Genomic DNA, 15,279 nt, shown 5'->3' with positions numbered 1-15,279 from the left:
TGCTCAGAGTGGGTGAAAACAAGACCAAAGTTTATGTACTTTTTGATTATTCTTAGATTTATGTACCTCTACACTGCTCCTGTTCACAATCAGAATGATCAATCTGTTAGAAAATCTCATAGCACAGCTAACAAAAAATGTAGCCTCTTGATGTCTATTATATATGTAACACATGTACCCCCACCCTCTGGGAGATACTGCTTTAGTTACAAGGTGTTGTGGTTCGGCTTACCTGTGAGGGTCCAGGAGAGCTGAGCTGTCTGCGATGGGATGCAGACCAGCACAGGCCTTTGATGACCTCTGATGTTCTTTCTGGTATTCATCTCCTCCAGCTACAGTGGACGCCAGGATTTCTGGAGCCAGTCCCCACTAAAGAAAACTCTCATACATCCCTCCCCACAGACTGGAATTCAGGCAGGGGTATAAATGAACAAAGGACTTTATTGCATCACTGCAGCAGGTGGTCTTACAGCGGCTTCAGGGGTCTCAGAGAATCCCAGGTCTCTGGATGGTGCGTACTCTGCATTGGAGAGCCTCAGATCTTTCTAGCCCAGCCAGCCCATGAGGGGCTGACTGGCCTCTCACTCCTAGCCGGGAGGAGAGGTCACACACTTCCACTCCTTAGGTAGGGTGGAAGCAGATTCCTACCTTTTGGTACTGCTTCCCTGAGGAACTAGAAGGGCAGGCTCAAGGTCTGTACCCTGATAGGCTATACACAGACCATGAGTCACCACCTCCTCTGTCATAGAGTGTAGCATGAGGGGGGGGTCAATGGCCCACAGGGCTGCCTATCACAGCCTAGACTGCTAATGACTTATGTGACAGGGGGGGGGGGGGGGAAGACAGACAGGGTGGACTAACCATGTTATATATATATTGTAACAGAAATCAGGGAATGGTAATAAATTTGATATATAGGGCTCCCAGGATACTGGACAGCTTCTATCCTGTTTAGGTTGGAAAGTGCAGCCACAGAAGGGATGTACTCCATCCCACAGTTTCGCAGGTGCTGGAACTGAGGGATGAGGGATCCAGACCAGAGTTTGTCTGCTGTCTGATTATGTCACCTGTCCTGCTAATTAGAAAACAGGTTTTTAAAGCTGGTTTCCTGGTTTCTCTCCCCTCTCTCCAAGAGCCTGGAGGCAGGACTGCTGCTGGAAGCAGAAAGGGAAGAGCCTTTCCCCAAACAGGATAAATCATTCTGATCCTATGTTAACCTGTAAAGTTCCTTATTTTAAGTTGCCCAACCCTAGTCAAGGTGATCCTGTGTTTAGTTATTGCTCAGTTGAGCAGGGTTTTGTTTTATATTTGTTTTCAAAGTGTTGCGGGACTGAATACACCAGGCAGAAGCCTGGTTGAAGGAACAGTACATTACGTCTCATCGTTTTACTTACCCTAAAAGACCATGTTCTAGCGGACCCCGGACAGACGGCAGAGCCCCTGAGTAAGCCGTTTATATATATATATATATATATATATATATATATATATATATATATATATATATATATACAAAGTAGATTTTACCAGATTGGAGTCCGGAAAAAACGAGACAGCACACAGTCCAGTAGTTCCAATGAAGCTGTATTCAAAGTAACATGTCACCACCTCCAACGTTTCGGTCCACTAAACGTGACCTTCCTCAGGGACGTTCCTCAGGGAAGGTCACGTTTAGTGGACCGAAACGTTGGAGGTGGTGCCATGTTACTTTGAATACAGCTTCATTGGAACTACTGGACTGTGTGCTGTCTCGTTTTTTCCGGACTCCAATCTGGTAAAATCTACTTTTTACATGTACATATGGGACAAGCATCAGCATCTTACTATTGTTTACAGTGTGCCAACTGAGTGTGATTTTTTTTTATATATATATATAGTAGCCCCTGTAGAAAGCCCAAGTGGAGCCCCTATAGTAGCCCCTATAGTAGCCCCTGACGAAGCCCAAGTGGAGAAACGCGTAGGGCATGCGCATTGGTGGAGCAGACAGAGACCCACTGCAGACAAACCCCCGGCACCAGAGCAGAAGCCGTGACAGAGGGATTGTAGAAGACGAACTCTCGCGAGAGTTGGAGCCGTCACACGTGATGCGGAAGGACTCTGGTATACCAGCCGTGCAGTGGACCGGCGTTTCTGTGCTATGAGTGTGAGAGACTCAGTTTAAACTCTCAACTGCTCTGATCCTATTCAACACATGTGAGTGGGATACCAACTGTTGTTTTTAGATAGGAATTTTATTAAAGGTTTTACACTATATTCCTTTTCTCCTATATTACTCTCCTTCCCTCTCCCCCCGCCCCCCCCCCTCCCCTGCGAGATCCATTCCGTGACAAGACACCTTCCAGCAGCAGAACGATGGTGAAGCTGTGAAATTGAAGTTCATCAGTAGCAGAGTTCCTGAGTTCCCCCTGTGGATTAAAGGCTTTAAATTGCTGACAAACGGTAATTGCATATCTCACCACCTAAGTCCTGATTGATTTGATATACTGCCCTATGATATTTTTCTCCCCCCCCTCTTCTCTTCCTCTCCCTGCATTTTGCGCCTAGGTCACTTCTTCTTTGTGTACTCTATTGCGGCAGGTGTGGAGCCGTGGACCTGATTGGCAGCAATCTGTAGGGTTAGTGTTTTGAAGGGTGTATCACCTCTCAGTTGATTGATTGGCAAGGTGTATAGTTTATATACTCTACATCTAACTAAGTGTTTGGTGTTTGCGCTGTTGTATCTTGTTCTCTTTATTTATATATATATATATATATATATATATATATATATATATATATATATACACTGTTTTTAAGTAATCCTTGCTTCATTCATTGTAACATCGCCGGAAGAAGAGATCAGTGTATCTCGAAAGCTCGCACAAATAAAAGCATTTCGTTAGCCACAGAACGGTATCATCTATTTATTTTATATATAGCAAATATTCCTGTATGCTCATTTGCATGTCTTAGGCAGGTCTGCAACCCCGCCTTTCACCATTATCACCCAGCACACAGCACTTCCACTGCAGCAAGGGATTCTGGGAAATGACATGCAAATTAGCACACAGTGCCACCTTTTGTTTAAAAACCATTTTTAAAATGGTTCCCTGTAGGCTTAAGCTTGCTGCATGGTCACAGCTTTAAGCACAGCCAGGATTAGGATGCATAGCCAGAAAACCCACCCACAGACAGCTGTTTCGACCTTAATGGGTCTCCTCAGTGTGGGGTTGGTTAACTGGCTATGCAATGAAGCAACAAGGAGGGGGTTTACCATACATAGTTAAGTTATGGTGAGTAAAAAAAGTGACAAAAACCCTCCTGTCAGGAAAAAGTTTGTGAACCCCTTAGTATTTTCACATATTTTAAACCTAAAATGTTATTAGCTCTTAATCTAAGTCCTAATAATAGATCAAGATAACCTGATCAAACAAATGTCACAAAAACATGATACTTTTCCAACATTTATTTATCCACAAATGATTTGACATTCAATATCCATGTGTGAAAAAGTATGTGAACCTTTAGATTCAGTACCTGGTGGTCCACTTGAGCAGCAATGACTTCAACTCGATGGGTTTAGGTCCGGACTTTCACTAGGCCATTCTAAAATGCAGAATTTCTTATTCTGTAACCATTCTTTTGTAGATCTGCTTGTATATTTAATTAAGATCATTGTCTTGCTCCGTGACCCACTTTCGCATTAGCTTCAGCTAGCGGACGGATGACCTTACATTCTCCTCTAGAATCTGCTGATACATTGCTGAATTCATTGTGGTGTCAATGATTGCAAGCCGCCCAGGTCCTGAGGCAGCAAAGCAACCCCAATCACATCACCACGCTTGACAGTTGGGATGAGGTTTTTCTGTTCGAACGCAGTGTTTGGTTTTCGCCAAACATAACATTTCTCATTGAGGCCAAAAAGTTCTACATTTGACTCGTCTGTCCAGAGAACATTGTTTCAGAAGTCTTGTGGATTGTCTATGTGCTCTTTGCTGCCCATATGACATTCACCAATGTTCTTTTTAGAGAGCAGTGGTTTCCTCCTGGCTAGAAGCAAAAAAGTAGAGCACCGCCAAACCGGAGCGAGGAGAGGATCCAGTAATACAAAATTAATTTATTGGAGTAAACCAAGCATGGAAGGTACCTCCTACGCGTTTCGAACTAAAGTTCTTTGTCAAGGACATTGTTTCCTCCTGGCTATCCTTCCATGAACACCATTATCTTTCAGTCTGTTTCTGATAGTTGAGTCATTAGCCAAGATGAGAGTGGTCTGCAGATCCTCGAGAGTGGCCTCAGCTGTTCTTTGTGACTTCCTAGATGATTTGTAGATATGTTCTTAGAGAGATTTTGGTAGGACGATCGCTCCTGGGTAGACTGACTGTCGTCTTGAACTTTCACTGTCTGTCTGACAGTGGATTGGTTGAGCATCAAATGCTTAGGAATGGTTTTGTAACCCTTTCTAGACTGATGAGCATCAATAACTGCTTTTCTGAGGTCCTCAGAGATTTCTTTTGATCTTGACGTGTTTCCACACACCTGTATGGTGAAGATCAAACTCACAAAGTTTTTGATCTATCTACCTAATTATTTAAACACCTGATCCTAATTATCCCCTTTAATTTAGCTGATAAAACCAGAGTTTCACTTACTTTTGCACATACCCTGACCCTTAATTACTCATTGTTTCTCTCATTCATACAGCTGCAACTACCGGTTTTAGATTGCTTGCCTTGAGAATTCTGCACTAAAACCCATCCAATGCTTTGAGATTTCTGCAGCCAGACTAATGGCCCATTGGATTAACACAGCAGGGGTCCCTGCATCTGAATGGGAATCATGCTGTGTGAATCCTACCTGACTGGGAGCCCCGTTGTGTTAATCTGATGGGCCATTACAGCCTCCTGTGGACAATCTCACGAGTTACTGTGAGATGGTCACAGATTTTCCTCGGCATGTGGTCTAAAACTGGCAGTTGCATCTGTACATCATTTTGTTTCAAAAGACATGGAATTGGTTAATATAAACGCTTTTGGATATTTTAGAAAAGACTGGATTAATTCAAGAAGGTTATCAAGGAAAAACTATGGATTTTCCATCATCATTGGGGTTTACAAACTTTTTTCACCACTGTACATACACTATGGGCCTCATGCAGTAAGCACCCCTAAAAAATTATCGGCAGTGTTTTGAACTCGCTATGTTTTTGCCGAGTTGCTCTCACGGTATGCAGAAAGACCCGAATATCATTGAGAGCAACATTAGCAAACATGGCAAGTTGCCAGCGGCGATAGGACCTGCCCTCCGAAAAGGGCTCACCCGGCTTGTATCTGCTGCAGAGAGAGATCCGCCTCTCTCTGCGATAATCTCGCCGGAAATAAAGATATTTTAACATTTAAGTTGTATTCCTAGTGTAGATGTGCAGGGGGCCTCTGGAGCAGAACCGCGTTGGTTTCAGGTCCGGGGAAACCCTACTTACCGAGATACAGGCCCATTATGGGGTGCCGGTATCTCTTTTACATGGAGATGTCCCGATCCCCTGACCGGGGGATTTAAATCCTGCAGGGGGATACCGGCAGGCCATAACAAAGCCTGTATCTTATGAAGTAGGGCGTCCCCAAGGCTGAAACCCATGTGGTCCAGCTCAGGAGAACCCCTGCTCATGTACACTAGTATTAAAACACACATATCAATAAACAATAATGAATTACCGTAGCGGATAGCCGCTATGGTAATGGAGCTGCATTAATGTAATTTTTTTTTAATAGGGTGCGGGAGCAGGGGGTCTCCTGAGCTGAACCGCACTGATTTCAGCCTGGGGGACCCCTTACTTCACGAGGTACAGGCCCATATATGTGGTGCCGGTATCTCCTCCATTGTTTACATGTCACACATCACGCGACGTGGACGCAATAAAAATGGTGGCGACACTGGCATCCGATGCCCCATACCGGGGCCGGTAACTCGGGAAGCAGGGGGTCCCTGAGCCAGAAATCAAAGCGGTTCAGCTTAGGAGACCCCCTGCTCCCGAACACAATATAAAAAACAAACAAACATTAAAGCAGCTTCATTACCTTTGAGGCTATTCGCTAAGGCAATGAAGGGGTTAAGGCACAATAGCATGTTTATTAGGGACAATTGCCCCCAATAAACATTGAAATATACAACACATCCACCCCCCGTGCCTACAACATCCCCTATACCCCGCTAACATACATCAAATAGCTTAATTTTGGGGGGGCTGCACAGGAATTATACTACAGGCTGGCGGTGGCCCTCGGGTGGTCCCCGCGGGTGTCCGGGGGTCCCCGCTTGCCTGCAGTACCAATTCTGTGCCCAAAAAAACAACACTACATAAATACAATATAATAAAATAATTTATAAATTAAAATAATTATATTATAAAATGAAAGGAGCCTGCTGACTTGGGAAGTGGGGGGGGGGCGGGCTTAAAACCTGGGAAGGAGGGGCCACTAACCTCCAACAGCTGAGACAGCTGAAAATAAGTTAACAAACACACAGAACCCCAGTAAGCTTTTTTTGGGAACCCCTGAGCCCCCACAAAATATATATATGTATATATAAGTCTCAAAAAGGAGAGTTATTGAGCGTGGAAAATGTATACAAGCAACAGAGAAGCCCAATGCTACATCCAATATGACAAAAATACACTACTTCCCTACGCGTTTCATCACATAAAGTGACTTCCTCAGGGGATAAAGCTAAGCCTGCCTGCCTGCTTCCTTTTCATAATACTGACCTTTGCTTATACCTGGACCTCTGCCTTCTCTGACCCTTGACCCCGACTTGTATTTTGGATTCCCACCTTCTGTACTCCTGGACCCCGGCTATGCACAATGACCATCCGACTATTCCAACTCCAGACTACAGCGAGTATCACGACCATTCTAACTTCTCCTACCCTGACCTGACTACGACTCTGCAATCCGGACACGGTTACGCGGTTGTAGGTCGGTGTATGCTAACATCCCTACCTCAGCCTTGCGGTCCCATCCTGTTTGTGGTGAGCACCAATTACAGGACCAACCTGCAAGCTAATACCCCCTAATATTCCCACCCCCAAACCTTAATGGGACTAGCTGTGGGAATAAATTCTTAATTTAATAAAATATAGTATTAATAGATGATTCAATGATTAATATATTAATTTATTTGTATTTACTTTGGTGTAATCATGAATGTTTACAAAATAATTGATAGAATTCTGAGTATGATTTGTATATTTACAATGTTGTAGCAATGATATACTGCAAGCTTAAGCCTATAGGGAACCATATTAAAAATGGTTTTGAAGCAAAAGGTGGCACTGTGTGCTCATTTGCATGTCATTTCCCAGAATCCCTTGCTGCAGTGGAAGTGCTGTATGCTGGGTGATAATGGTGAAAGGCGGGGTTGCAGACCTGTCTAAGACTTGCAAATGAGCATACAGTAATATTTCCATTTGCTATATGCTTTGCAGTGGAGGGTTTTTGTCACTTTTTTTTACCCACCATAACACGGCAACAGCAGGAAGCTTGAGGCAAGTACTAGTTACAAAACAAAGGTTTATACTCAGCCAACTTGGAGGAGGGCTGGCTGAGCATATAAGGGAGTGACAGCCAATAGCATGTCTGCACCAGGATGTGAGAGATGAGTGATTAGACATATTCTGTTCACTGGTAAGCAGGGGCGGAGTGTACCGCAGGTGTGGAGTTGGAGGTAATCGTGTTAACCCCGTACGTGTCCCTGGCAACACGGCGCCGACGCGTACGTGCACGAGGGTGCTTCTCCGTGGCGTCACAGGGCAGGGCCTAAGCCCGATCCATGTGGTGACTTCACGCCAGGGCGCGCAGTGCTTATGTGCAACCTCAGTGCGAGGCGCGTCACCTGCCTCGTCATGGGGCACATCATGGGGGTGGGACCGAAGCCCAATACAGGTCTCACCACCAGTTTGAATAGGGTTGGAGAGGGGGGTGGTGGATGTTAGGGGTATAAAAGATTGACTTCCTTGAAAATGTGAATTTTCAGGGAATTTTTAAATGTCTCAAAGCGGGTGGAGAGTCTCATGGTACGTTGTAGGGAATTCCAGAGAGAGGGGGCAGCACGAGAGAAGTCTTGTAGGTTGGCACTAGACAAGGATGTCCTTTGTCGCTTTTGTTATTTGCCCTGAGTATGGAACCTTTGCCGGCACAGATTCAGTCAAATCTGGACATCACAGGTATCCAACTAAGAGATCAAACGCATAAAGTGGTGTTATATGCAGACTACATATTTCTGACTTTATCTAGACCCCTAACCTCCTTGCCCAATTTATTCAACCTTATGGACAAATTTAACAGGATCTCAGGTTTCAAAATTAAACAAAATCGGAAGCGCTAAACATTAACCTTCCAAAGGAAATGGAGAAATTGATAACCATCAACTTTAATTTCAATTGGCAACCTGAGTCCATTAAATACCTAGGGGCACAGATCACAAAAGATTTTAAATCCCTCTATCGGGCAAATTTCCCTAAAGTAATACAAACCCTGAGAGAGGATGTTTGAAGATGGTCTACATAAAGAATCTCATGGATGGGTTAGAATATACGGTATCAAAATGAATATCGTTCCTCGTATTTTATATCTATTTCAGACTACCAATCCCATTGAGAAATAAAGATAGCATGATATCCTCTCCATAGTAGTAGATAGTGGAGAGAGAGAACCCAATGTAGCACTCAGGTTCACACTCTGGAGATGAGTGAATGATTTAAAACATAATCTTTATTAGTAGCAACGTATATAAAATAGTGGATGATAGAACAACGTACTGGAGGTAGGTTGATCCTAAATAATGATAGCCATATTGGCTCCGGATCAGACAAGTTGGTGTGTACCAGGTAATTTTAATAAACCACTGGTGACATAACAGCACAGAAATCCTGATGCGGACCTGTGTGATGAGTGAATACTCTGGGTGTACCCGGGTAGGTACTGAGTCTACAGATCACAAGGATAATAACTGCATAGATCCTAGTATGAAATGGTAAATGTGAGCAGTAGCAACTGATAAATATAAAAAACAAATACACTATGTATATCAGTGGTGGTAATGGTGCAGTCAGCTGAGCTCCTCTGTTTGAATCTGCATACCCAATACAGTGTCAGAGTGACCTAAGGTAACCCTCTGAGTGCTATTCTGCAGGGGTGTGTTGACCTGTAGTAACCTGCGTGGCTATTACCAGAGGTAAGTACCCTGACTGTGGGTCGTGGAAAAGGTCAGTAGGACCCCAGTATGGGAGACACTGATGATGGGAGACAAACATGTAACTTCAGCATATATCAGAGGGCTAGGCTGTTGCACTGACTGAAAGGTAAAACCTCACTGCTGCTGTGAAGGAATCCAGACACAGCAGCGCAGCTACAGTGTTGCTGCAGGCAGGGTTACTCAGTACACATAAATATCGGAGCACTTTCCCTGTAAACACTCCTGAACGAGGCTAAGAGTGACTGTCGGGGCACTTATACCCTGTATGATACTGCACGAGCAGACTACCGCATCAACTCGCGGTTCAGAAAATCATGCGGAGGCAGTGACTGATCTGCGCGTGCACGTGGGAGGTTGGAGCCGACGCGCGCGTTTCGCAAGAGGCTTTCTCAAGGCAAATGGTGAGTATCAGAGTGAGCCTTGTGATCTGTAGTCTCAGTACCTACCCGGGCACACCCAGAGTATTCACTCATCACACAGGTCCGCATCAGGACTTCTGTGCTGTTATGTCACCAGTGGTTTATTAAAATTACCTGGTACACACCAACTAGTCTGATCCGGAGCCAATATGGCTATCATTATTTAGGATCAACCTACCTCCAGTACGTTGTTCTATCATCCACTATTTTATATACGTTGCTACTAATAAAGATTATGTTTTAAATCATTCACTCATCTCCAGAGTGTGAACCTTGGGTTCTCTCTCTCCACTATCTACTACTGTGTTCACACCCAAAGCACCGTTCACATCTATATCCATTTGTGGCTGCAGCAGGGGCTCCCTAGTACCTCCTATCCTCTCCATAGGAAAGTAATCAGCGGGCACTGCTTGGACAAGCAGTGCCCGCCGATTACTTTCCTATGGAGAGGATATCCTGCTACTTTATTGCTCACAAGCCTGGAGCACGCCAACTGGAACTGACCAATGAAAGAACTGAGTAAGTTTATTTCTTATTCTGAAGCACCCCAGGGGAACAGCCACTTTTAGTGCACTATTTATACATTTGAGGGGTCCCTAGCAGGTTACTTAACCTACTGGGTCAACCCTCTGTATGTTGCCAGGCTGCTCCCATACTAGGGGAGAGTCAGTAGACTCATTTGCTGTTCATCATATGTGTTAACCCCTTATGGTCTATTATCATGTTGCTCATTTAAATGGATTTCATATACCTGGAGTGAATCTCTGCAGCACAAGGAAATTTGAAGGGGCTCTTCGCTTTCATGAGTGTTTCTGAGAAATAAAGATATAATCTCTCTTCAGTCGTTAAATAACCAAATTTATTTGGGGGTATAAAAGACCAAGAATTAAGGGAATCATTTAAAAAAGACCAACATTAACGGGGGGCTAGCGGTACCTTGCTTGTTATGTTATTATAAGGTGGCTCAATTATGTCAAATTACACAATGGCACTTGGATCCAAGCCTTAAAAGATCGTTGTCATTGGAGAAAGACGGTTGTGCCCCATTAGAATTGCACACTAATTTGGACTCCAAAAACGATGTATAAATCCGCCAAAGAGCTGCTGCCCTCAATGACAAACGCACTTGCAATCTGGGAGGCCGCTAAAAATGTAGGTGCGCTATGACAACGAAAAATACATTAATGACCCCAATATTTGGTCATTTAGATTTTGCTCCAGGTCTGGACAGGAGGGACTTTAACATTTGGAAACAGAAGGGTCTTTTACGACTCAAATATCTGGTGGGTAGAAACAGCATCAAAACATTTGAATAAATTAAGTCTGAAAAAGACATCCCACATACAGAATTTTTTAGATACGTCCAGGTTAGAGCATTTTACATCAAATTTTACAACACATTTTCGCCCCATCCCCAATTAACAAACTTTGAAAAACTCTGTACTGTATATTAAAAACAGAAACGAAGCGACTTATATCCTGGCTATACGTAGAGGTAGTCTGTTCGGGGCGGCTTATTCAAGGAAATTGATTATGTAGCACAATGGGAACAGGATCTAGGGGAAACCTTAGAGGAAGAGGAGTGGGCGGAGATATTGACGGCCGCAGCTAAAAGTTCTATATGCACGACATTAAGGGAGAACACGTATAAAGTTTTAATGAGGTGGTACCTCACTCCAATTAAATTATCTAAATTTATACCAGGCTACTCCCCATTGTGTCCAAAGCAATGTGTAGGGGAGGTGGATCTCTTACATATGCTGTGGTCCTGCACTCGGGTGCTGCCCATATGGGAGCAAATCAGAGATTGGCTACAGAAGATGTTAGGCCTCACAATCCCACTGGACCCCTAGCTGTTCCTCCTGAACAGGCCGGCAGAGGGGCTTTCCAGAACACAAAATAATTTAGTGGCGTATTTCGCAACAGCGACGAGGTGCGAGATCGTAGCATTGTGGAAACAGACTGAAATCCCAACTATTACCTCAATTAGAAACATAATTTTTCCATCTGGCATACAAACCAAATTAACAAGTTTGGTTAATGATTCTGGCGCTAAATGTCTAAAAGTCTGGATCATGTGGTTAGCACAAACAGACATCCCAGGAATGAATGGTACTACAATTTTGCATGATAGTATTAGAAGCACGTTTTCTGTTGACCCAAAGGTGATGGGAAATGGACAATTAAGACCTAGGAAGAAAAAAAAATTAGGTTAGAAAGCATATTGTATATTTTATTGTTTGCTGGTTATCTTCAATAAAATTTGAGTTATTTAAAAAAAGAAAAGTAAGAAAAACGTTGATTGTATTTATTTTCATTGCAATTGTTTTTTGAGGTTGCCCATTGACTGCCAATGTGTTTATCTATGCCCCTTTCGGTCTCTAGATAAATACAGTGACAAGTAATGGGGCAGGCTCCAGTCGGAGTGTGTGAGTACATGTACAAGGCACGATGCACGACAGCCCTGGCCAAAAGACAAGATTTTTTGCTACGTCATGGTGGTGGTAAAGCCAATGACGACAAACCAGCCGTGTGATTTCATGGCCACGCCCCCCGTCAGATATCCTTTTCTCAACTGCAAGCACAACCACAGACCACAGGTCATGGCTGAAACGGGTGCACACTCCGGCGCACGTGCAGCCGTGACTACTGGGGCCGTTGCCTTAGAATCAGCAATATAAACATCAAACACTGCAGGAGAATCGGAAACTGGTCTCTAAAGCAGGAGCCGTTGAATCAGCAATAGGGAAATAAAACATTGCAGAGAAATCAGCCTCTGGTCACTGCAAAATAATGCCGTACTATTGACAAGTGCGTTCAGCTTCTATGATAGTAAACCTATTATGCATTCTTTGCAACTCTGCAATAGCTCTTCAGATGGATAAAACCTTTTTTTATTTGGCTTCTCAATCGGTCAGGTCTGAACAGGGAAATCCATTGGGAGAGTCTGAAGAGCAGAAATATCTGGGGTTGTAGTAGATAATTGGAGGAGAAATTCGGATTCGTGGAGGGAATGTCCATAGAGTGTCTGGAGGCGAACAGGCAGAAAGGATTGATAGGTGAACTGAAGTCAGGAAAGGCAGCAGGTGAATAGTAGGACAGACTGATGAACCAGGAGGAGCAAACAGCAGTGTGGATCCAAAGTCAGGGCAGGAACAAATAGTAAGGTGGATCCGAAGTCAGGGCACGAGCAAATGGCAAAGTGGATCCAAAGTCAGGGCAGGAACAAATAGCAATGTGGATCTGCAATCAGGGCAGGAACAAACAGTGAGGTGGATCCGCAGTCAGGGCAGGAAACAGGGCTGGGAACAGCACCAACCATGGCTGCAAACAGGATTGAAGACAGGTGTAAAGAGTAGTCAAAAACCAAGCTGAAGTCAGGAACTAGGAATACAAGAGTTAAAAAAATACTAAGTACAGCAGCAAGGAAGCAACATAACCTACTCCAGCTAGCACTGCTGTTGAGAAGCCCAGAGATGAGTTACAGGCGGCTTCTTATAGCCAGATGGAGTCAGGTGTTGCAGCAAGTATAGCTGTCTGCTAAGGGCTGCAGACAAGGAAGCAGACCTTAGTAGTTGAGTCCTGATGCCACTCTAGGTTGTCCCAGTGTACTTACAGTATGTATATTTCCCCAGTTGTATACATAGATAAACAAGCTATACAACTTTCCTTGTAAAATGTATGAGATTTTCTATCAGCTCTGTTATCACAATATGGAAAAATACAATGGATAAAAACGTATTAACGGATAGAAAGTCATATATTGCATGAGTTTTTTTATTTTAAAATTCTTTGCAAAATTGTGTTTATTACAACAGTTTTTATTCCGAAAGCAATTGATCACAGTTGAAAGAATTGTTCAAATTAATTGTATCTTAAGTTCAGTTACGTAAACTGTAGTTTGAACATTAATTTATGTTAATGTCTATATATTGTTTAATTTTATTGTTACAGATTTGCTCCATTTTCTTCTTTCCACAAAAGCAAAGAATGTGAGACATTGATTCATACATCAACTGATTACAAGTGGATACCTAATGGTAGTCAAATTTTTCGGGAAGAACAGCAAGGGAAATGGGTAACAAACAAGGTAAGATATTTTGTGTGTATATGCATCACCTCATATATTGTATTAAAATACTGTGACCACTTGTGGAGATTATAGGCCTGGAATGCATGGAATAGGACAACTCAATTCTGAAAAATAATCTTAAGAGATTTATGTATAAAGCACTATAAATGCTTTTTTTCCCCATTAACAGTTTAATCAAAGAATAGGGAAGCATTAAACTGGCATTATCATCATGTTTTCCAACAAATACTGCAACTTGGGTGAACTGCAGGTCACTGTTTTGAAGTATACACTGTGCACTAATCATGGGTATGTATAAAGATCAGATAATGTTCTTTTTGCCATGGAATTGAAACCTGAGTTTTTTTGAAGACAAGCTCTTATCACCAATGTAACAAGGTATTTTTTGTCCCGTTGGCATCAATGAAAAATTAGGAGATAGCATATAGGAGCAAAAGGAGGAGTCAGTAAGGACTTGCAAGGCACATATATAAAGGGTGGTATCAAGGTCTGGATGTTGGTTTGCCATGTTTCTCTTGATTTTCCAGCATCACAAACACTTGCAATAGCATACACTTCTAAAAGATAAAACAAAAACTAGTTCTGAGTTGCATGTGTCTTAAATTGCTCCTGAAGGAGAAAAATGTTTGATCATCTAGATACAGCAGACATGTGTGAGCTTGGTATGTTTTCCCTTTTAGTTAAAAAAAAGTATGCTTTATAAAGGGTATTAAGGCTTATTTGCAATGATTATGCCCAAATAATTATTGAATGTTTGTCAGAACACTCACACAACTTCATATTTGTTTTTATTTGTTATAGAAGTCTGCAGCTTTTTAGTGCATCTAGAACTATACAGTAGTTTAGCGTTTTTGGTGCATTTATTAGAGTTTGACATAAAGATATACCTTTTTAATAGAGTCTTTCTTCATTTTCCGATTTTAAGAGAATGCCAAGGATGTTGTGGTGCTGTATTATATGCATGGGCTTTTAGACTCTAAACATGATTTTATTATATACAACACATAAAAATATCCAGGGCTCCAAAGATTTTAATTTAGAGAACCTAAGCATATTGCACAGAACATAAAGTTGACCTTTACCGTCTATAGCTTTTGGAATGGAGTGGGATGTGGAACACATCATAGATTTAATGTGGCACAACGCTGTCTGCAGAAACTTAGGTGGGCCTGTGACTCTGCCCATTGCACCCGATGATTGAATCTGCTGTCACCAGCATCCTGATAATAATGAACATTCAGCTTAACGACCGTGATTATGATTATCATAATTGATGTGCAAGTGCAGTGTGTGGGGATCATTATAACTAAACTGTGTAGTAGAGAAACATGGCTTACTTATGCATCATTTTACTTTTATGTACTGATTGGAATAAAATATGCCACCTCTTCAGACAATTTCTTTACAATATATATATTTTTTCTTTAATGGAAGATGGTTGGAATATATGACCTGTTTTACCTCTTCTGTTAAGGGGTTAATCTATGGAAACTAAAGAAAGCAAATCTTATTGCAAGCACTCGATATGTTGCGGATGGT

General features: G+C 42.6%; 1 protein-coding gene across 1 annotated transcript in view; it reads left to right on the top strand.

Annotated features, from left to right (window-relative positions):
• SPATA17 (spermatogenesis associated 17) overlaps positions 1–15,279 on the top strand; it is a 296,011-nt gene that overhangs the window by 213,078 nt on the left and 67,654 nt on the right. The window contains exon 9 of the mRNA XM_075595597.1: positions 13,602–13,737. Within this exon, the coding sequence (XP_075451712.1) occupies positions 13,602–13,737 (136 nt within the window). The remainder of the gene's footprint in view (positions 1–13,601; positions 13,738–15,279) is intronic.

This window comes from Ascaphus truei, chromosome 4 (assembly GCF_040206685.1).
Source record: "Ascaphus truei isolate aAscTru1 chromosome 4, aAscTru1.hap1, whole genome shotgun sequence".
NCBI classification, from domain to species: domain Eukaryota; kingdom Metazoa; phylum Chordata; class Amphibia; order Anura; family Ascaphidae; genus Ascaphus; species Ascaphus truei.
Note: the sequence above shows the minus strand (reverse complement) of the source record. Positions and strands in the feature narration are given on the sequence as shown.